Consider the following 22227-nt stretch of genomic DNA (forward strand, 5'->3'; position numbering starts at 1 on the left):
CTAGGCGGAGTCGCACAAAAAGTGCGACTCGACCTAGATCCAGTCGCACTTTTTGTGCGACTCCTCCTAGGTCAAGTCGCACTTTTTGTGCGACTGGGGGTTCTGAATTTTTTTTTTTATTTTTTTTGAAAAATTAATCTTTTTATTTATTATAATTATTTTTTAAGTTATTATTATTTATTAAATATTATAGTAAATTATTTTATTTTATTATATATTTATATATATTTTTGTGTTTACTTAAATTATTTATTTATGTTATTTTATTTTATATATGTATTTTATTTAGTAAAATTTTTTATTTTATATTTTTGTATTGATATTGTTAATATATTGAAATTTGAGTTATTAAACTAATTGATATTGTTAATATATTAAATAGTTTAATTTTTTAATTATTAAGAATAAATTTATATTTGCAGGACTTTGAAAACTTAGGAGATAATGTAGATTACTCTGATAGATTTTTTATCGATAGGAAATTTGATTCTGTAGATGATTTATATGCTTGGGCTGATTAGATAGCACTAAGAATTGGTTTTCAATTTACACGTGCTTCATATAAACAAAAGGAAGGACGTTCTAGAGTGAGTTTGTACTTAAGATGTTACTGCTATGGTAATATAATGGGTGATTTGCATAACTTAGACAATGCTGCCCGACCTGGTTCTAAAAGTAGGGCTTGTGGGTGTAAATTTATGATTTTAGGAAGTAGTTGTAAACCAGGGGAAAGACCTTGGACGGTAAGAGTGTTTCCTGGTGAAAAGAAAGACATAACCACCCGTTCTTGGTGTCCAAAGATGGTGAAATAAGAGTAAATAGGACGACTGTAGATATTAGGCAGCACATACGAGATCTTAGTGTAGCTAGCATGCAACCAGCGTTTATAAAGACTTCAATTAAAAGGAATTTTCCTTTTTTTTGCTAGTATGAATCAAATTTATAATGTAAGACAGTCAATAAGGAGCAAAGAGATGGATGGTAGGACTTCTCTTCAACACTGTCTTTATATTGCCACGGAGCATAATTATGTAGTTTGGATAGACTTGGATAGTGAGGGGCAGTTGAGTAGATTATTGATTACATCTATGCAGATGATACGTTCGTGGCCCCATAATTGTGTTGATAGACATAACGTACAAAACTAATAAACAAAAGTGGCCCCTTTGGAAATAATTGGAATGACGCCAACCAATCACAACTTCTTGGTTGCTTTCTGTTTGTTGCGAGATGAGGCGGCTGTGTCTTATTCTTGGATGTTGGAGAGGTTGATGGATATTTACGGCAGAGTTCAGATGCCTAACGTAATCATAACGGATCGAGAAGAGGGTTTGTCTGCAGCTATTCGTGTTGTCTTTCCAGGTAAACAAGTTTTAATGATTAATTATTGTCGATCTATATACTATATATATATATATATATATATATATATATATATATATATATATATATATATATATATATATATATATATATATATATATATATATATATATATATATATATATATATATATATATATATATATCTCAATTAATTTTAAATTTCTGTTTAATGCAGATGTATGACATTTAATATGTGTATGGCATATTTGCAATGACGTGGAGAACAAGGTCGACAAATTGTGCGGCGGCAAGAGAAATCAACAGGGGCAGATATTCAGGCAAACAAAATGGAACCCCTTAGTTAACAGTCTGACGATCCCTGAATTTGAAAACAGGTGGGAAGGGATTGTGTCTACTTGATCGACTAAGAACAGGAGGGTCGTTCGATATTTGGTTGGAACATGGATTTCTCACAAAGAGAAATTTGTGCGTGCGTGGACGAATGACTATTTGCACTTGGGTAACCAGACTACCACAAGAGTTGAAAGCCGACACTCGTCCTTCAAGTACTACCTGGGTAGCGGTAATAGCTCATTTGATACCCTCTTTAAAAGGGCACACGCACAGATAACGAATCAGCAATCGAGGATAAGACAAGCTCTGCAGGAATCTATGAATTCGATTTCAAGGACGTCGCGACTTAATTTTTTGAGACCTCTGTATCGTCATGTTTCCATATTTTCCTTGGAACAATTGATGATGGAACAAAACCGGATGTTAAACTTGGGGGATTATGTTTCTGACAAATGCGGTTGTGTACTTCAAAGAATCCACGGATTACCCTGCGCGTGTTACTGTTACTTGTCAATCAGGTCTCATGGTTCGTTGTACTTGGACGATATATATCCATTTTGGAAAATGTTAAAGTACTTAGAGGCTGAATAAGACGCCAACGAAGAAGTATGGCACGCAAACGCTAATGATAAGGAGTACTTTCAATCGTTGGTGGATGAAGTTTTAAAAGCCGATCCCGCAGTTGTACGACGCATGTCTCAGGTACTTGAACATGAACTACACCCTGATAATACCGATATACCTGAGCCACAAGCAAGTCTACAGAGGAAGGGAAGACCAACGACAAGCAGAACCCTCAGGAGAAACAAAAGTGCGTTCGAGTACAGTAGATCATCCTCAAGGGGTCGTGGATCCAGATCTTCATCACGTGGGAGTACTAGTGGTAGATCTAGCAACCGATCAAACCAATCGTCAGTTGGAGTTAACTTCAGTTTCAACTTATCTGGTACCCGTATTTCCTTTCCTATAATCATATATGTTTTAGTTCAATTGAATGATATTAATAAACTGTTATTTTTCAGATGGTTCAGCAGGTCGTGATTTTTAAATTTTTCGTGAACAAATCATATCTCGTATATTTTTCCGTTGTACCTGTTTGATTGGATTGATGTTATAGGTGACAGAAACTGTGGATTTAGAGCTATTGCCGTCACAGAGTTAGGGGGCGAGGAGGCATGGCCTCTTTTACAACGTGCAATGAGTTTAGAAATGCAAACGCATAGAGATCAATATGAACGCGTGTATCTATCAGCAGAGTTGGTGGAGAATGTTATATGCAGAATTGGTGCCCATAGCAAAGGACCTACCCCGTACATTCATTGGATGAAAATGACGGTATTGTATTCTGCAGCAATGTTTCTCAACATTGCAATTGCGTATTATGGCTCTGCAGATGGTAATCCAATGTATAATTGTTTAGTGCTTTCGGTAAGGAGAACAGGGGGAATGCATGGTGTTAATAAAGTTGTACATATTCTTTAGGTGAACTGAAATCATAATGTTCAGCTTTTAATGAACGATGATTTATCTCCATTGCTGCCAGTCCAGCAAAATTGGAGAGCAGCAGCTAACAATTCATGTAGAGATTTAGAGAGACAGCATCGCAATAGGATATCACTTTGGAATAGACTGTGCAATGTACAACGACCACAACATAATAACATCGCCGAAGATGCAGTCAATTTAGATACTCCATAGTACAATGTTGTGTAGTTATTGTGTTGATTGTATTTATTGTACTGATTGTACTTAGTATTTTCATTTTATTAATTGTATTCATTATAGTAATTGTATTTATAGTATTCATTCCATAATTAAGTTCGTGAATAAATATGTTAGTGAATCAAACGCAACGCATAATACTAAAACTAGTTACTGCCGTGTAGAAATACAACACAACATCAACAAATTCTTCATCAATACAAACATAAATGTCTATGAAGGGCTGTGCCCTCTAAACTCTTGCCATTCGGCAAAAAAATCTCTAAGTTCATCCAAATACACATCAACAGCCTGTCTATGAATAGCTTGTACAAAACCAAGCTGTCTGACTGTCCTCTTAGGCAAATACACCTCCACGATATCAAAACAGGTGATACCTTCGATATAGGCGGTGCGTGGGTGCTCGTTCAATAAAGCCCTAGAAGAAGTCATGTACGGAGTCCATTCCACCTGCTTACAAAGAAAATTAACATAAACAACATAATATAAAATTAAAATAATTAGTATAACGATGTGTGAGGTCATGTACAAAACCTGTGTCTCTATCATGGAGTCTAGTATAATCCTACAGTCTCTCAGTCTGCTCAGCTCACGAATTGGCTTCTGCGGGGACCACATCTCCACCCTAGTCTTGTTAGGCATATCAACTTGACGAGGTCTTGGGCGGCAGGATGGGAAGTACTCGTAAATCCATGTCTACAACAGTGTCAAACAACCAGCAATAGTTTTGCACCCAGCCCTTGTGGGCATACCCAGTTGGCGATACATGTTAGCCAGCATCACTGCACCCCAACCAATCTTATCCTAATCAGCAGTCACAGTAAGCATAAGGTGAGGCCACATCCCGACTCTAGTCTTATCCACCAGTAGCGTGGAACCCACTATAGCCATGTAATACATAGTAGTCCGAGTCTCCAGAGACTGAGAACGGTGGCATAGCTGCAACATTTCACCAATGTTAATGCTCCCGCTGGTGAAGTACCCCTTCTTACGCAGCTCCGACACTGGCTCCCCAAACAGACCGGCCAGGCCAAGCTTCCACTCACCATCAGTAGGTTCAGCGGGAAGTGAACCGTCAATGCCAACTCCTAAAATACGTTGTACGTCGTGCAACATTATGGTCATCTCCCCCCATGGCATGTGGAAGGTGTTGGTATCAGGCTGCCACCTCTCCATAAAGGCCGTAATAAGAGCACTATCAATGTGCTGGTGCATTATGTACGGCAGACGACCTAGAGAAGTGGTAGGTAACACCCCGTACAGCTCATCAAACATGTCCTACAGTTTGATGATCGCCTCCAACGTCCTCTTCCTAGCGCGACAATCCGAAATCGGATGCGTGCGCTCCGATCCCTCAAATATAACCTTTGCTATGTGCCCACCGTAGCTGGGTATTAAACTGGTGTCAACAGGGTCCCCGGGCTGGGGTGATGTGATCAACCAGTCCATGTCCGCGGACTGTGAGCCCCTCTTTCCCCATAGAGCTGCATCCTCAACCTGGCTGACTCCTACGTGATCAGAAGTGCCAACGGTGCTATGCCCTCTATATCCTAAACTGACCGGCATGCCCACTTACGAGCGTCCAATCAACAGGATGACCAACAGACTCATCCTGATCGACAGACTCTTCCCGAAAAACAAACTCATCGTAATCAGTATCATCATAACATGAGCCGACCGTATTACTACGCAGGCTAGTCTGGCACTCAAAGCGACTACGCACATGGTCTAGGGTACTCGAACGTTGGGCCTGACTATGTCTAGCCGCCTGTTCCTGCCTGGCTCGCCTTGCAGAACCCGTAACCCCCCTTTCATGGGGATCCCCTCTCAGTAAACTTGGCGTAGAACTATTGCTGCTCAATAACCCTCTAAAAAAGCCTTTTCTTTTTCCCTGATTTCTAGCCATTTACTACAATTTTCATAATTTAATAAACTATTAATAAAAAATTAAAAACATAAAAAATACATTAAGTTATATTCATTTTAATTACACTTACAATATTTATTTAATAAACATTTAATTAAATTTAATAAACACTTACAATCATATAAATTATTAACAACTAAAATAATTTACACATATAAACAAATAAACAATTATTATATTAATAAATAATTAAACAACTAAATTTAATTAACATCTAAAATAGAATTTTATTAACAATTATTATATTAATAAATAATTAACAACTAAATTTTAATTAATATATTAAAAAATAATTAAACATTTAAATAAATTATTTAAATTCAAAACTAATTATTATAATAATATTATCATAATATAATAATATATTAAAATAAAAAAATTTATTACAACATTTATTAAATAATAATAACTTAAAAATAAACTAAATAAACAAAATGAATTTCAAAATTCAAAAAATAAAAAAAAATTACGAGTCGCACAAAAAGTGCGATTGAACCTAGGAGGAGTTGCATAAAAAGTGCGACTGGACCTAGGTTTAGTCGCACTTTTTGTGCGAAAATATCAGCAAGTAAGGAATAATGGTACCATCTTGAATGGCATCTTGCACAAAGTGACAATCAATTTCAATATGTTTGGTGCGTTCATGACACCGATTTTTGAGCAATGTAGAGAGTAGATTGACAATCAAAAAACAAAGACATTGCTTTTTGGTGATGCACCCCCAAACTACTAAGCAAACCTTTAAGCCACTTAAGTTCACAAGTCACAGCAGCCATAGACCTATACTCTGCTTCAGCTGACGATATAGAGACTGTAACTTGGTTTTTGGTTTTCCATGAAACAGGAGAATGTCTAAGGAAAACTAGCCAACTCGATAATGACTGATGAGTAAGAGGACAACTAGCCCAATCTGAATCACACCACCCCCTTAAAGATAGATCATAATTCGAACGAAGAAGAATGCCTTGACCAAGACATCCTTTAAGATATTGAATCACTCGAATAGCAGCATCCCAATGATCACGACGTGGTGCACCAAGAAATTGAGAAAGTATATGTACAGAATAAGCCAAATCAGGTCTTGGTAAAAGACAGATAAATAAGTCGACCAACTAACCTGCGATACTGCTCACCATTTTTAAGAAGAGGACTAGTTGATATTGCCAGCTTATGATTTTTCTCCATAGGAAAAAGAATGGGTTTCGAGCAAAGAAAACCCGATTCAACAATGATATCAAGAGCATACTTCATTTGACACAAATTTACAATTTTTGGCTTTGGACTATCATGAACTAAAAAAAAAACGACATTAAATCGTGTTGTTACTAAAGTTGAACATGACATTTGCAATGATGGTTCAATCGGAAACAACCAATCTGTCATTATAAGGGTAATGTATTGTATAACTGATCACCCAAATTCAACTTAGGTGGTAGCCAAATAAGGGCATTGGAAAAATGAAAACAGAAAGAGGATTTCTTTTAAGGCACACGATAAATCTTTCCAAACATAAGAAAATAATGGTATCCAACACAATTACTAATTACATGATGCCAGAAGCCATTCCTAGAAAAGACAGTGAACATTTCACATGGATGAATAGTGCCATCTCCAACAGAACTTTGTTTTTGCATATTCTATTTCATTGCTACTCGATGCAAAGTTACACATGAGTATGTAGAAAAGCTAAAAAGACTATAGGCTTGCTATTGGAGACATTAACACAGGCCATTAGAACGTCAAGCTATGGTGAAGTTTAAAAAAAACTTAATAACCATAACCCTGTTATGGGCCCATGAAAATACCCCAGGAAAAATATGAGCCATTAAACAAATCAGAAAGACTATAGACCAACAAATTATTTCAAATTGACCATTTTTGTACTACAATTTTATCTAATATTCCACTATCCATGGTCTTAATCAAACAAGTACAAGCAGTGAAAACAATTGACAATTCCTAGCTTTGAAATAGATTGCAAGGAATGGAAAAGCAAGCAATCAGGAGCACTGATGCAGGAATCTTAAATTAACTTCAATATAAAGAAGCTTTATACTCTTTGGTGGTAAGATCATATATAATCTGTTCTTTCTTTGTGACACTTCCAATTCTTTCCGATAATAATGACTTTCAAGCAATGAAGGAAATTTAAAACCTTTCTATCCACCTCTAACTTTCTCCAGACAAACATCATTGCTTTCAAGCAATGAAATATGAATCCTTCTTTTTTTCTGTATTCGATCTAATACTTGCCTCGCAAAAAAATTGCTCCCCTTCACTGTCATTCCCTCCCCTTGTTCCTATCCTTTAATTTCATTCCATCCTCTCCCCTACTTTCCTAAAGAATGTCCAAACAAGCTGTTAAAACTAACATATGCAAATAAAAACATATGAGACTTCAAGTACAAAGTGGACAAACAAACAGAGGATAAATAAACAGAGGAGTAAAAAGTGCCTTCTAGCTCATCCTCGTTTCTCTCTTAATCTCAAATGAATCTCTAAAAAGAATAGGATAAGGAAAAAAATAGGAAAAAATGAGAACATTCATAGACCCAACACAATGAAGTTAATTCTTTACAAAACTTTATCTAATGTGTTTCATATCAACTCACCTCTGCAAGTTTCCTCTCGAATTCGGCTTCCATTTGCGCACGAAACTCAGAAATCTCCCGCTCAGCCTCTTCTTTTGCTTGTCTCAGTTTAGCCATCTTGGCTATAAAATAGGAACCAGAAGGCAAAACAATGGAGTCAAAACCAAACCTATTAAACGATGATAGGAAGGGTACTGAATTGATTAAGAGGCTATAATGTTTAAGTTTGTGTTTAATTTGTGTTGAAGTTTATATATATATATATATATATATATATATATATATATATATATATATATATATATATATATATATATATATATATAGTTACGATTTCTCAAATAAATAGGTTCGAATTAAAATGGTTATTTTATTAAAATGTGTGAACCCACGAATGTGAGTCTTTTAGTTGGGTCTCGCAAGAAAATGAATCGAGATAAAAATAAATAAATAAATAAATAAACATAATAATAATAATAATAATAATAATAATAATAATAATAATAATAATAATAATAATAGCAATAACAAGTATAAAACCCGTGAAAACCCTAAACGCTCAAGCGAGCCGTTACTCTCCTCTCATTCTCCTCCTTCTCCTTCTTTCTCTCTTCTCCTCTGCGCCACCTCCTCACTTTCCTCACCAGCAAGCATTCGCGTCTTCCTCTCCTCGCAAGCAGCAGCAAGGCTGCGTCTTCCTCTCCTCGCAAGCAGCAGCAAGGCTGCGCTTTTCCTCCCCTTCTGCCGTGAAGGCTGCCGCCACCAACAGCCACGATCCAGCCGCGTGGGTTCTTCACAACCATCTAGTCTTCACTCCTTTTCTAATTCCCCTTTGTAAGACATCTCACCTACCTCACATCTGCTTTTAACGACAACAATGCTAGAGCACTAATCCTAAAAGATAGAGGTTGACTATATGAACCAATTTATCAGCTCCAATGGTTGTCCACATGGATTCTTCTTCTCAATTCATTCTGATTTTCTACCATCTCAAATTATAGACCCAACACAATGAAGTTAATTCTTTACAAAACTGAGAACATTCATAGACCCAACACAATGAAGTTAATTCTTTACAAAACTTTATCTAAGGTGTTTCATATCAACTCACCTCTGCAAGTTTCCTCTGGAATTCGGCTTCCATTTGCGCACGAAACTCAGAAATCTCCCGCTCAACCTCTTCTTTTGCTTGTCTCAGTTTAGCCATCTTGGCTATAAAAGAGGACCAGAAGGCAAAACATTGGTGTCAAAACCAAACCTATTAAACGATAATAAGAAGGGTACTGAATTGATTAAGAGGCTATAATGCCCATCTCACAGCCACTAATTAATATAATTCAAGGTAATAAACTAATAATGTCATCTTCAACTGAGAAAAAATGACAAGAGTCACAGCTATAAAAAAAACAAACAAACAAAACAAACAAACAAAAAAAACTGACAATAATGGGATTTCACATGTCTTTTTTCTGTGGTTAAATAATTACCCTACCATTACTAATCTCTTCATCATATCAAGCAAACTAATAAGAGCACACCCTCATTCATGAATCCCAACTCCCAACAACAATGAATTACATAAGACCACAAAATTTTACATGAACAATGCTAGGAAAAAAAGGGAATCCCAACTCCCAGAAACATAAACCTCTAGTTCTGTGCATGGATAAGTGTGCTTCACACAATCAACCCAAGTCAATTACAAATTATTGGTGATGACAACAATAGTTATTTAAGTTGGTTTATGTTAAAGAAATTAGAGATCCAGGGTTAAACAGCAAAGACATATGCAAAGGAACAATACATATATGTGAAATACATACATACCATTTTTGGCTGCATTAACAATGTGTTGTGCTTTTTGCTCCGCAGCCAACAAAAGTTGAATTCCATTATGTCCTCTGCTTGCTTCCATCCTTTACTGAGAAGGCTCATGTTCTGAAAACCACAAAAAATGTTCTTGCAGTAAGAAAAAGCACCGGGTACCAAATAAATTAGCATCTTCATATAGGTCCTCAAATGTCAAAAGAGCAATTATTTAACATCTAAACTCAAGATTACAAGTAACCTTGTAAATTATAAAAGCGATGAGCATGTGTAACAATGAAAAATCCTCAAATGAAAACAAAAAAAACTTAATGTATAATTACGCGAGAGGAAATAAACCATGGAAAGAGAAATAACTTGTTACTACTTCTTCCATCATGAAGACTTTGCTATATTACTTATTCCTCACTTTAAAATTTTGCATTACATGGGTAAAGACCTCACCAATATTTCACTTTTCCTCTCATATAAGTGTCGAGCCCAAAGAATTGGGTATTGTCTCAGTTGGACTAAATATCACTTTTCCAAGGCAAAGTCATGGGTTCAATTCTCACCTAGCCCTTTCCTTACCTTAGCCTACCTAGTATAAACTAAAAATTGTCAAGCCCCACGCCCTAACCTAAAAACATAGAAAATTCACTAGGACATCTATAATAGGCAATTGTAGAAAATTTATCGAGACATAGTTAGTGATATTTTTAGCCTCAAAGATATTGAAACTCTTGTTTATCCACATAGCGTAAAAATGCAATAGTAATGCGGTGGTCGTGCCACCAAATATACGGCCAAAATCATGAGATATTCTTTAAACCAGCTTATAATGTACTTTTACACGTTCGAGACATGGGCAGTATTAGGGGTGTTCAAAAATATCCGATTTGAAAAACCCGATCCGGAATATTTGCGCAATTTTAATGCTACTGTCTTTACCTTCTTTTCTTCTTCCGTATTCTTGTAATCAAATACCCTTTCAACGGTTCTTAGCCATTCAAGGAACTCATCTCCATCTAATCTTCCTTCAAATACTGGAATGTCGACTTTAAGATCATCTCCACGGCTTGTTTGCCTATTAATTTTAGGACTTTCAGACTCATCATCCCCACCTTCCCTTAGGGTGCGTTTTAGGTGTAGAAACTCTTTAAGTTGGGCTTGTAGATATCTAATGGTGGCATTTTGCTCTTCAATAACTCTGCTCAAATCACTTGTTTCTCCTTCACCACTTTGAGACATGGTGTTTTGCTTTGTGAATGAATGAAATTAAGGCTAGGAGCGTAGCCTTGGTTCTAATACCAAGATGATATAGGTTGGCTATGCTTTGAACATGGACCAAACTATATGCACACGTATGTTTTGAGGTTTTGAAATTCAGCAATTAAGCCTGAAAGTTAAAGTTATACTGTAAAATGTTTTTTTTTTTTTTGTGATTTTATGGGTTTTGTAATAAGAAAAATTAAGAAAAGATATGCTGAATGAACAACTTGAAAATGGCTGATCCAAGGCTTAATTTGATACAGATTCACCACAAATTAAATCCAAGAGCTCCTAAGAACACATTCAAACTTTAAGCCAAAAGAATGAAAAGCATAGGAACTTCAACTTACTAAAACCAATCCAAGTTAAAGTAAATTGCAAAGAGAGAACAAAGGAATTTGCTCAAAGGTTGTTTTGTATTGAGAATGTTAAAATCATTGTGCCTTACAAGGGAGCAAACAACGTATTTATACTAAAGTATTCAACAATGAGAAAGCATGAGAGTACAAATTTTGAAAGTGAAAGTACAACCAAAATGGCAATAAAATGCAACAGCTAGTAAAAGCACAAGGAGATTTTTGTTGATTTTTTTGTCTCCAATAGCTAGCTCCATTTGGATTTACAAATTATGTCTTCTATCTTCTTGGGATTAGTTGTGGCTGATTTGAAGAAGATATTATCACAAAAATCCACTCAATCTTCTGAATGTATAGCTGTTCTAAATTAGTTGGTTTTGAGGAATGCAACGGCTTAATTTGTAGAATCTGATTAGTTGGCTTTGATCCATACATTTTAATTGTGTAATGGACGTCCTATGAGTAAAAATAAATACTAGACTCAATAAAATAAAAATTACAACTCGATTAACTAAACATGAGACATGATTAAGCTTAATCCTAAACCTGGCTTAATCATTTCTAAGACTTTGTTTCATTACACAAATGACAATGCAAAATAAAGACTCAAGTTAAAGAAGACTCAAATTAAAGAAGATTTAGTTCATGACTACAAAATTAAAAGACTAGACATTTGGACATTGAATTTGAACATCTTCCATATGATGAATCATGGTATTGATCTGGTTAGATCATGAGAACTAAATGTAGGTGATCCTGCATCAACCCGCCACCAAAACAGCACCCTTATCATCCCAAATCATAGCCCCCAGACCCCGATAAGTTATAGCAGCCACATTAGCATCCATATTAACCTTTACCAAGCCAGAGGGAGGAGGAGACCAAGTGTGGAAATGAGGAAAGCGTCTCACAGCAATAATCACTGGGTCATTGGTGTCATTCTTGACCACTGATAGTAACAGGAAATACAACCAAAACTTAGTATCGGATTAGGAGTCACTTAATTTTGGAAAATAAGTTATTTTGGAATCATTTCTAGAGAAAAAAAAAGCTTTCAAATTTTCACTACTGGCTAGTCGGTAGAAACTGGAAAAGGATTAAATCCCAAGTCTTAAACAATAAACATCCTGAATTCCTAATTCCTACCTAAAAAAATTCTCCTATTCTGCATTCCTGTTTTGCTACTCCTACTGCTCTGTTCTACAATCGTTTGCGTCTGGTCACCTTCCTCTCTATCAATATGTAATACTTTTACTTTGATTTCAACAATTAATGTGAATGGTATTCATAGTATCACTCTTTCATGTTTGCAAATTGCAATGATTCTGATTTCTAATAGTCTGATTTGACGCTTGATGCAAGCTGGAAAATAGCGCGGAGCACCGGCACACAGTACACTCGCCATATTCTATATTCAACTCGCATTTTCTTTGTAAACTTGTACTCCTATTTCAAATCTCTTTAGATTTGAATAGTTATGCATGATTTCTTTTTCTAGGTATATTTTTCTGAATTTTCTATGTCTTTTGAATGAGGATTAATCCATCAATATCTTGTCTGAAATTTATTATCCATGTTTTGCTGGTGTATCTTGCTATTGAGACTAGGAGTGGTTAACAGCTAGTGTATTCGCTCTTAGCCTTTTAGTATTGTTTTCACTGCAGTCCTGCATATAAATTGAGAAAACCTTCAAAACTTAAAAAATTAATATAGCAGTAGCAAACGTGTTTATTTTTGTTTTATTGATATTTAATTTGTGTTTAAGTTTATGCTAACTATGGTATTTAATTTGCAATTGTTATTTGGAATCAAACATGAGCATTGAATTAGGTGAATTGCTGGTAATTGATTGTTAATAAGTTGTGAATTTGGTGGAATTTGAGATATGTGGGTTATTTATAGTATTGGTGGCTTGTAAGTTTCTTGGTAGTGCATATTATTGTTACTTTGGGTTGTGAGTTGGGTATAGAAGTTCTTGTGAATAGTGGTAGTTGCCTATTTGGAATACATAGGACAATTAAACTATTGGTGACTTGTGAATTCGGTCGTTATTGGCGAAAGTGACATTGTTTTGAATCTTGATTAAATTATACTAAGATGTTGATTAGGATGTGGTATTATCCAGAGCAAATGAGCTTATTGTTTGTTGTTCGATCTTTGATGGGAAAGCGGATTATCTTTCCTACCCTCTTCATCCCCATTTATGATGAGAAGAACAATGTGCATGTAGGATGACATATGCTTTTAATGTTGTGAGGTCTGCATTGCAACCATCCTGATCGGGACTTTACGTCCTTCAATAGTAATACCGCAAGTGCACGGCGTAGCGTAGTACGTTGGCAAGTACGGGTCGAATCCACAAGGAGTGGGGGTTAAGTTTCTTTATCGATTAGTGTGTTCGAAAACGTATAATATGATGTTTGGAGATAGATTTAATCAAAACAAGCAATTAAAAGTACTTAATGAAAATAAAACATAAAAGTAAATAAGGATACAATAAACTAAAAGCAAGGATAAAATGATCAATAATCTTAAAGAGGCATAGGCTAAGCTCTCTCACCAAAGTAGTGTTTACTAAACATTTACCTAAGGTCATGGATATTTTGTTATGCGGAAGAACGTATCATAAGTACTAATGTTCTCTCTCGAGCAACAAAAGTTTCCTAAGCATACTCAACTACCTATTCTCATGGAGCTAAGCATAATTTAAGACATGAAGCACACATTCAAAATTTCCAATCAAAGCATCTACCTATTCTCATGGAGATGTCTTAACTTTTAAGCATAGGTTATCGTTAAAAATCGACTCTCGCCCCCTATTCAATGACACTACAACATGATAGCAAAATCCATCTTAAATCATAAACGATACAACCAAGCCAAAGGTAAAGAAAGCAATTCAAACTACATACAAGGTGATGATGCCTAGCCTAAGCCAAAATAAACTACTCACTCATACTCATTGAAATTGTAGATTGCAAACAAGCCAAGAAATATAGATGAATAAATTAAACTAAAGTATCCTAAAGAGATGGGTGTAATATAAGTTGAAGAACTATAAGCATGAATATATGAAACTAAAGGCAAACAATCAAAGATAACTAAGTGATATGAATTGAAAACAATATAAGTAAGGATAGAAGTCACTCTTTTAAGTTCAATCTAAGGATACACAAGATGATTCGATGATTCAAAGTAATACCTTCCAAAAGCCTCAATAATAGTACATCAATGGTAAAAGAATTCCAAGTTGCAAAATATTACAATAAAGGATGAAGTTAAGATTGTATTTGGAAAGTGAAAGTACTTAATTGAATTGAAAGGGAAATTATGCTAACACTAATTCTTAATTGAAATGAAAGCAAAGCTATGAAGAATACATAGAAATTACTCAAAAATGAAAGGTGAAAACTGAGATGATAGCTCCATCTTCCTCTTCTCTATTTATAGGCTTCAAAAACAAGTGGGGGTGGTGGTTTCATGATTGCTCCACTACCCCTAAGTTGTAGAAGGGGGGGTGTCACTCCTAATGGATAGGGTAGGGTGGTTGGCAGTCTTGGCAGCAGCAATTAGAAGCAATAAAATGTAATTGGACCTCGAATGATACTTAAAAAGATCGCAAAAGCTATTGCCGCCCATTTCGCTCGACCCGAGCGGATGCTGCTCGACCAGTCGAGCCACCATCAGCTCCAACATCTAAAACTTCAAAAATTGGACAGAATGTGAAATTTGGCTCCACTTGACCCGAGCCATCTTGCTCGATCATTCAAGCGGATGTCCTGTACTCCTAAATTGAATCCTACTTATGATCAGAAGCTCTGAAAGTTTGAATGTACTTCGCTCGACCCGAGCCAACTTGTTCGACCGGTCGAGCGAACTTCAGATATGTAATACTCAGCTTTTGACTCGAGCAATGCTCCTGTGCTGCTCGAGCTACCTTGGCTCAAGCCTATTCTGGTCAAGTGGAGGCTTCTTTTTGGCTTGTTCTTCTGGCTTGGTTCATGACGTTTCACTTCTTTGAGCCCTTGGTGTTTAGGTGAGCAATGTATGCAACCAAAGGGGCTAGTTTGTGCTCGGTATTGATGATTAGATCTTGAGATGAAAAAAAACACCAAAGCAACAAAACAAGCGTAAAATCCAATAAACCAATGCAATAACATGTAGTTTCCTCACGCTAAACAAGCCACTTATAATGGTAAAAATAAAGATAAAATGTAGCTAACACATCTCAATCTGGTCAGTGTGGATAATAGGTGAATGATGTCAAAACTTGTATGATTAGTTGTTGGTAGTGTGTTGGTGATGAAGTTGAGAACTTACCCGCTTCGCATTCTCTTTCCTTGCCTCACATATGCTTTCTAATGTCAACAACAATGCTAAAGCCTTAATCCCAAAAGATAGAGGTTGACTATATGAACCAATTTATCAGCTCCAATGGTTGTCCACATGGATTTTTCTTCTTAATTCATTTTGATTTTCTACCATCTCTATTTGTAAGTCTAGATTCCTCATATCCTTTCCACTCCTGTCCTTTAAGTTTTCTTTGGTCTTTCTTGCCGTCTTTTTGAGTCTCTCGAGCAGAGCTTCAACTTTCTATCTTTCTTTTTGGTTTGCTAATACATCGTTTTTGCACATGCCCAAACCATTTTTTTATGATTCTCTTTCATCTTTTTCTCAATTGCAACTCAAAAACCCTTACGTATATCTTCGTTTTGAATTCTATAAGGTATGTCCACTCATCCATATAAGTATTTGCATTTCCACAACTTCCCTGTTTCTACTAGCCCAACCTTTTGATCCATATAGTAGCGCCGATCTAATGGTAGTTCGATAAAACTTGCCCTTTAACTTTAAGGGAACACCTCGAACACATAATATCCCCGCTCCAATTTTGTCATCCACACTTAATTCTATGGGTTACATCTTGTTGGAAATCCCCACTTACCATTACTCTAAAATATAAGCCAATGGTATTTAAAGCATCCACTTGAAGTGATTTCTTTCTCTTCTAGCTTTATAGTGCCTCTTGTTGTCCCATCTGTGCTAAAGTTACACTCCATGTACTTTGTCTTACTCTGACTTAATTTGAAACCTCGTGACTCCAGCTCTTATCTCCATCGTTCTAACTTTGCATTTATTTCCTCCCTGTTCTCATCAACCAAAACAATGTCATCCGCAAACAACATTCACCCAGGCAAACGTTCTTGTACTAATCGACTCATATAGAACTGCTATGCAAAGAAAGGGGCTTAGTATTGAGCCTTGATGAAGGCTAATTGTGATTGGAAAATCCTCCGTTGCCCCTCCACATGTTCTAACATGTGTTTACTTTTTGATACATATCTTGCACTATATTGATGTATTTCTTGGGAATGCCCTTCTTTGTCATCGCCCACTAAAAGTACTTCTCTTGGTACCTTGTCGTATGCTTTTTCCAATTCAATAAAAACCGTACGTAAGTATCTTTGTCTAGTCCCATAGTACTCCATTATTTTTCTCATAAGATGAATTGATTTCATTTTGGCATAAATTCAAATTGGTTCTTTATGGAGGTACATCTCTTCATACGTATCTCTATCACTCTTTCTCATAACTTTATAGTATGACTCATGAGTTTTATTCCTCAGTAGTTTGAGCAATCTTGGATATCTTCTATGTTCTTGTAAAGTATTTTATTTGTCCTCTAAATCTTGTTGAATAGATTAGTTAGGAAAGTCACTCAAGTTGTCCTTAGGCATCTCCATACCAATAGGTATACCATCTGGCCCAACTGCTTTCCTTAACTTTATTTTCTTCAAGTCCCCTTCCACCTTTATTTTTTGTATTTTTCGCATAAATTTCTTTTTTATATAAGAGAGTGATTGTTGTGTCTCCTACAAAATTTCATTGTTCTCCATTATATAACTCATCAAAATACTTCCTCCATCGATTATTGATGTTCTCATCCTGAACTAAAGTTTTCTTATCCTTATCCTTTATACACTTCACTATACCTATGTCATTAGTTTTTACTTGCCTCTCTCTCTCTCTCTCTCTCTCTCTCTCTCTCTCTCTATATATATATATATATATATATATATATATATATATATATATATATATATATATATATATATATATATTATCTAATATGTTAAATACCTCTTAAAATCCTTCATTTTCATAATGCAAGATAGCATTTTTTTCTATCGGATAGCTACTTTTGTCTTGGTATTGATTTCCGTATACGTAGCTAAGTTTTTCTCATTCCTTCATCTTCCTAATGTAAGATAACATTTTTTTTCTTTGATAACTTTCTTGACCTCCTCATTTCACCACGTTATATCCTTCTTTACCCTGGAACCACAACGTGATTCTCCTAAAATCTCTTTAGCTGTTAGAATGATAGAATTTCTCGTCTTTATCCAAGTATCCTTTGCATCCGAAGTCATCTCCTATTCTAATTCTTCAATAACTTTCTCGGCAAAAACTTTAGCATTATCCTTTTTTATTCTATTGAGATAACCTTACATATGCTTTTGTGGACCCTAATATATAATGGTGTATCAAATATTGAACTCTTTTACTTGAAAATTATAAAACTAACCGATCTTTGATTTTTTTTTTTCTTTTTAAATCTATGCTAATGATTTTGCTTGTAGACTTGGAAGTTGGAATTCACTTGATTAAACTCGATCAAATTCTCAATATGTTAAAAAACAATTAGTTTTTGCAACTTTTTTTAATTATATTGGATTGTATAATTAATAGGAGGTATGGGTGGTCATGGAAGGTGAATATAGTTTTGCATGGGAGAGTGATTTTGGAAAAGGTACCCACTTAGCGAGAAGCTACCGAGATCACTACTTCACCTTCCCTTTACTTCAAAATATTTCATGAGCTAATGGATGATTTCTTGAAACACAACTTCACTGTTTTGAGCTCTTCAGCAGTCAAACGATCAGAAGAGTCTTGACATCTCTGAGAGCTATCTTTCTTGCACACTACCAACCTTCCGATATCATTTGCACTTCCTGTGAATCAGTTGATGTTTGTACTGGTTTTCGGTCCTGATTGTTGACAATTAGTCATTAATTCTGATTTAGTCAGTGTGTTTGATTTAGTCTAAGACAGTTATGTTATTTTTCAGAGTAGTGCATATTGGTCAGTTAATGATCCTAATTCCTAGTTATGGCATTTGATAGGTTGTGTTAGTAGCCTAATTTCTGGCTTTGTTAGTTTATTTATTTTGGTAATTAGATGTATTATGTTGTAGTGAAAAACATAAGTTTCTTTTATAATTCCTGTGCCTTATACTATATCTGTTAGTACTCTTACATTTCAGTTTTCTGTTCTGTCAGTTAGGTACTCCTACAATTGGGTGTATAGTTATATTTGGATAAGTGCGACCAAAGAGATACAAATGCATGTCTATATTTGGCTTTTCTTAGGATGTTGATTATGCTTGCTGTAGAAAGTTGACTCATGAAGCTAATGATGTATATCTTAAGTGTTAGCACTCATTTCTTGTCCTTTTTGGTCTTGTTTGTTCTATTCAATAGGAAAATTAAGTGTAAGATTGGAGCTGATGAATTTTTTATCACTTGTGTGATGTTTTTTGTTGCTTCTATGTTTTTTCCACTTTTGGCATTTATAGTTTTGGTGTTTGATTTGGGAGATAATTTTTGAATTTTTGGTGTCACTTGGTAGCATAAGACTCAATTGTTTCTAGTGAATTGGCATCTTTCATCCAATTTGTTATGACTTATGATGGTTGGATTTTACCACATAGTCTATTGTAGGATATCTACTTTGTTTTTTGTTGGTGTTTATCTTTGGGCGTGAATTGACTTATTTGAAAATTTTTTTCTACTTTATGTCGCATTTAAAATATTGAATGATGCCTTCAAAATCATTGGTGGATTTAGAATAAATATTTTAGTTGTAATAAATTTTACCCTTCATGTTGTATTGATTTACGTTCTACTTCTTATGTGATGATGCCTCCTTATATGAGAAACTTCCTTAGGTTGTTGTAATGACACATGTTTGATGATTAACAAGAAAAATGAGATTCTGCGTGACCTTCCTTTGGTCCTTCATATAGATTATGATTTATTCTTACTATGTGTTTAGATAATCAAGCTTAGCTCTTGCGTCAAGAGTAGTACTAAATTCCTATTGAAGTTCATATCTTTTATTGCATGACTTACTTCCCTTTTATCCAAGAATCCTCAAGCTCTTTATTCAATCAAATATCCCCGAATTCCCTTGAATATAATTGCCTACTTTAATTCTCTTATGAATCGTTTTCGGGGGCTATTTACAGGGTTTGACTTGGTCTTTGATTGGATTATAGTAAATGAAAATTGTAAACTCTGTTTTCCATCACATCTTTGCTTTAATCCTTTAAAGGAATTTGTTGACTACTTTTGTCAATCGGAAATGACCTCATTTCTGTCACAAGGCTTGATTGTATACATCTGACACTTTAGAGGTTATCAAATGTTGCTGATCACTTGAGTGCCATGAACAAACTGTTACTATTTGATGGGGAACTATCATGAATATGGGATATGTTGTGCAGAATGTTGGTTGATTCTTATAATGAACCATTTTGAACTTTACGTACTTCTTTTCAGATGTCCGGCGACCTCGAGAATCCAAAGTCCACTGAAGTGAATAAAAATGTAGATGCAACTGGTTCCTCTGGAACTGAAGTACGAGTGACATGGTATGGTTTCTTGATGCAACAGGCATCAGTATATGGAGTAGCTGCTGGCTATTGCCTGTCGGCATCTTTGCTCTCAATCATCAACAAATGGGCTGTAATGAAATTCCCTGTTATGAATAAGCATGTGTGACTTGAGTGCACATTAAAGGATGAATTCATGTGTGTGACTCTTGGTTGATGGAAACTAAGTGGGTGTAATTATGTGGAGAGTATTCATGAAGAATTATAGGTGTTAATGAAGAATAATGAAGAAAATGAAAGGGTTTGATTTATTGTATGCTCGATCAAAATTCTGACAGAGGAAGCAGTATGGTCGCTCGACCGAGCGAGTCATTTTGGTAGGTCGAGCGGTCAGACAGAATGCTCCAGAATGTAGCTGATGCTCGCTCGACCGAGCGAACTCTCTGATCCGGTCGAGCGCAGTCTCTGATATGCATGGGATGCTTGTATTCGACCTTTCAAATCCTTAGAGTTATTTCATAGTATTCATTACTCAACATTAACTATGTATTCAAGTGAGCTATTCATATTCATGTACCTAGTACTATAAATAGAGCTCTCATACTCACACATCAAACACAATAAAACACAACCCCTAAGCCAAACACATAGCCTTTTGTTTGTTATCTCTTTCTCAATTATAATTCTTCATTAAGAAGTGCTGTTTGTATTCTTTTGATATAATATAAACAGAAACTACACACCACGGAGGACGTAGCCATCATTGGGTGAACCTCCTTAAATCTTTGTGTCCTTTTTAGTTACATTGTCAAACTTTGTTTTGTTCGTTGTTGTTTGTTCTTAGCATCATAACGATATTGGCACACATTTCATTCCCGTATCCTGGTGCACTAACTGCACTGCAGTATTTCACCAGTGCTGCAGGCGTTTTAGTTTGTGGCTGGCTAAAGTGGGTAGAACATGACCGCCTTGACCTTATGACCATGTGGCGGTTCCTTCCTGCTGCAATTATCTTCTATCTCTCTCTTTTCACCAATAGTGAGCTCCTCCTCCATGCGAATGTAGACACATTCATTGTTTTCTGCTCGGTAGTCCCCATCTTTGTTGCCATTGGAGAGACCTTCTTTCTGCATCAGCCATGGCCATCGGTCAAAACTTGGGCCTCACTTGCCACTATCTTTGGTGGGAGTGTCCTATATGTGATCATCGATTATCAGTTCACAGTGATGGCTTACAGCTGGGCTTTAGCTTACCTAGTTAGCATGTCTATTGATTTTGTTTACATAAAACATGTGGTTATGACCATTGGTTTGAACACATGGGGCTTAGTCTTGTACAACAATCTTGAAGCTCTTCTACTCTTTCCACTAGAGCTGTTTATAATGGGCGAGCTGAAGAAAATAAAACATGAGATAGCTGAGGAGTCTGATTGGTATTCATTTGGCGTCATCCTGCCCGTGGCTTTGTCATGCTTGTTTGGACTTTCGATCTCTTTCTTTGGCTTCTCTTGCCGACAAGCTATCTCCGCCACAGGCTTTACAGTTCTTGGAATAGTTAACAAGTTATTAACCGTTGTTATCAACCTTATAATCTGGGATAAACATTCAACTCTTGTCGGAACAGTTGGTCTTCTTATCTGTATGTCGGGTGGTGTTATGTATCAGCAGTCTTCAAGCAAACCAAAGCCCGTGAAAGCCACAGAGCCACATGAAAGCCAAGAGGAAGAACAAAAACTGTTGGAGATGCAGAACAATAAAGAAGATCATAACAATTTAGAGTCAAGTTCCAAAGTAGAAGAATAATAAGACTTTTTTGTTGCTCAAGGACTGTACTCTCTATTGCCACGCGAAGAGATCATAAAATCTTCATGGAAAGATCAGATGCATTTTGAGGTAAAAATGCAGTGCCAATCGTTAGGCATTTTTTTGTCGATTACAATTGGCAAGCAGTGTATTGTTCTTGTAATTTGCCTGGCCGAGACTTTACCGTTTCAACTACCATATAGAAGAAACCTATTCATTCCAGAATCTTATTCTTTGAATGTCCAGTTTTGCTAATTGCAGAACACCAAGTTGAAATTGTACTGACTGTAGAACAGCAAGTCAAAATTATGCAGTGAAATTAACTAAACTAATGAGTCGGAACTTGGAAGGAACCATATCATCTCTTTCAAAGACTTGTACTCTCTGTCCTAATTTAT

The 22227-nt window shown here is 35.8% G+C and overlaps 2 protein-coding genes across 3 annotated transcripts; one reads left to right on the forward strand and one right to left on the reverse strand.

Moving 5' to 3' along the window:
- Positions 1-3514: 3514 nt before the first annotated feature.
- On the reverse strand, positions 3515-5310 carry LOC130805683 (uncharacterized). 2 transcript variants are annotated; one of them, XR_009040215.1, is made up of 2 exons: positions 3936-5310; positions 3515-3851 (listed from the first exon to the last, which is right to left on the reverse strand). XR_009040215.1 is itself a non-coding variant. In XM_057670463.1 (2 exons), the coding sequence occupies exons 1-2, from the start codon at positions 4041-4043 to the stop codon at positions 3615-3617; spliced, it is 345 nt and encodes a 114-aa protein (XP_057526446.1). In that variant the 5' UTR covers positions 4044-4068; the 3' UTR covers positions 3515-3614. The 2 variants fall into 2 exon arrangements, 1 of the variants encoding a protein (XP_057526446.1); XM_057670463.1 differs by having other exon boundaries at positions 3936-4068.
- A 6921-nt stretch (positions 5311-12231) lies between these two features.
- Positions 12232-22227, forward strand: LOC130805684 (GDP-mannose transporter GONST3-like). Its single transcript, XM_057670464.1, has 3 exons — positions 12232-12785; positions 19975-20163; positions 20894-22227. Exons 2-3 carry the CDS (start codon positions 19975-19977, stop codon positions 21827-21829), a joined length of 1125 nt encoding a protein of 374 aa, XP_057526447.1. The 5' UTR covers positions 12232-12785; the 3' UTR covers positions 21830-22227.

This window comes from Amaranthus tricolor, chromosome 2, assembly GCF_026212465.1.
Source record: "Amaranthus tricolor cultivar Red isolate AtriRed21 chromosome 2, ASM2621246v1, whole genome shotgun sequence".
Lineage (NCBI taxonomy): Eukaryota > Viridiplantae > Streptophyta > Magnoliopsida > Caryophyllales > Amaranthaceae > Amaranthus > Amaranthus tricolor.

Bases quoted from the DNA above. Each gene is read 5' to 3' on its own strand.
- LOC130805683 (XM_057670463.1), bottom strand. From the start codon at position 4,043: ATGCCTAACAAGACTAGGGTGGAGATGTGGTCCCCGCAGAAGCCAATT. The intron at 3,852-3,935 runs GTTTTGTACATG...CTTTGTAAGCAG, and splicing joins ACTCCATGATAGAGACACAG to GTGGAATGGACTCCGTACAT.
- LOC130805684 (XM_057670464.1), top strand. From the start codon at position 19,975: ATGTCCGGCGACCTCGAGAATCCAAAGTCCACTGAAGTGAATAAAAAT. The intron at 20,164-20,893 runs ATGAAATTCCCT...ATATTGGCACAC, and splicing joins TCATCAACAAATGGGCTGTA to ATTTCATTCCCGTATCCTGG.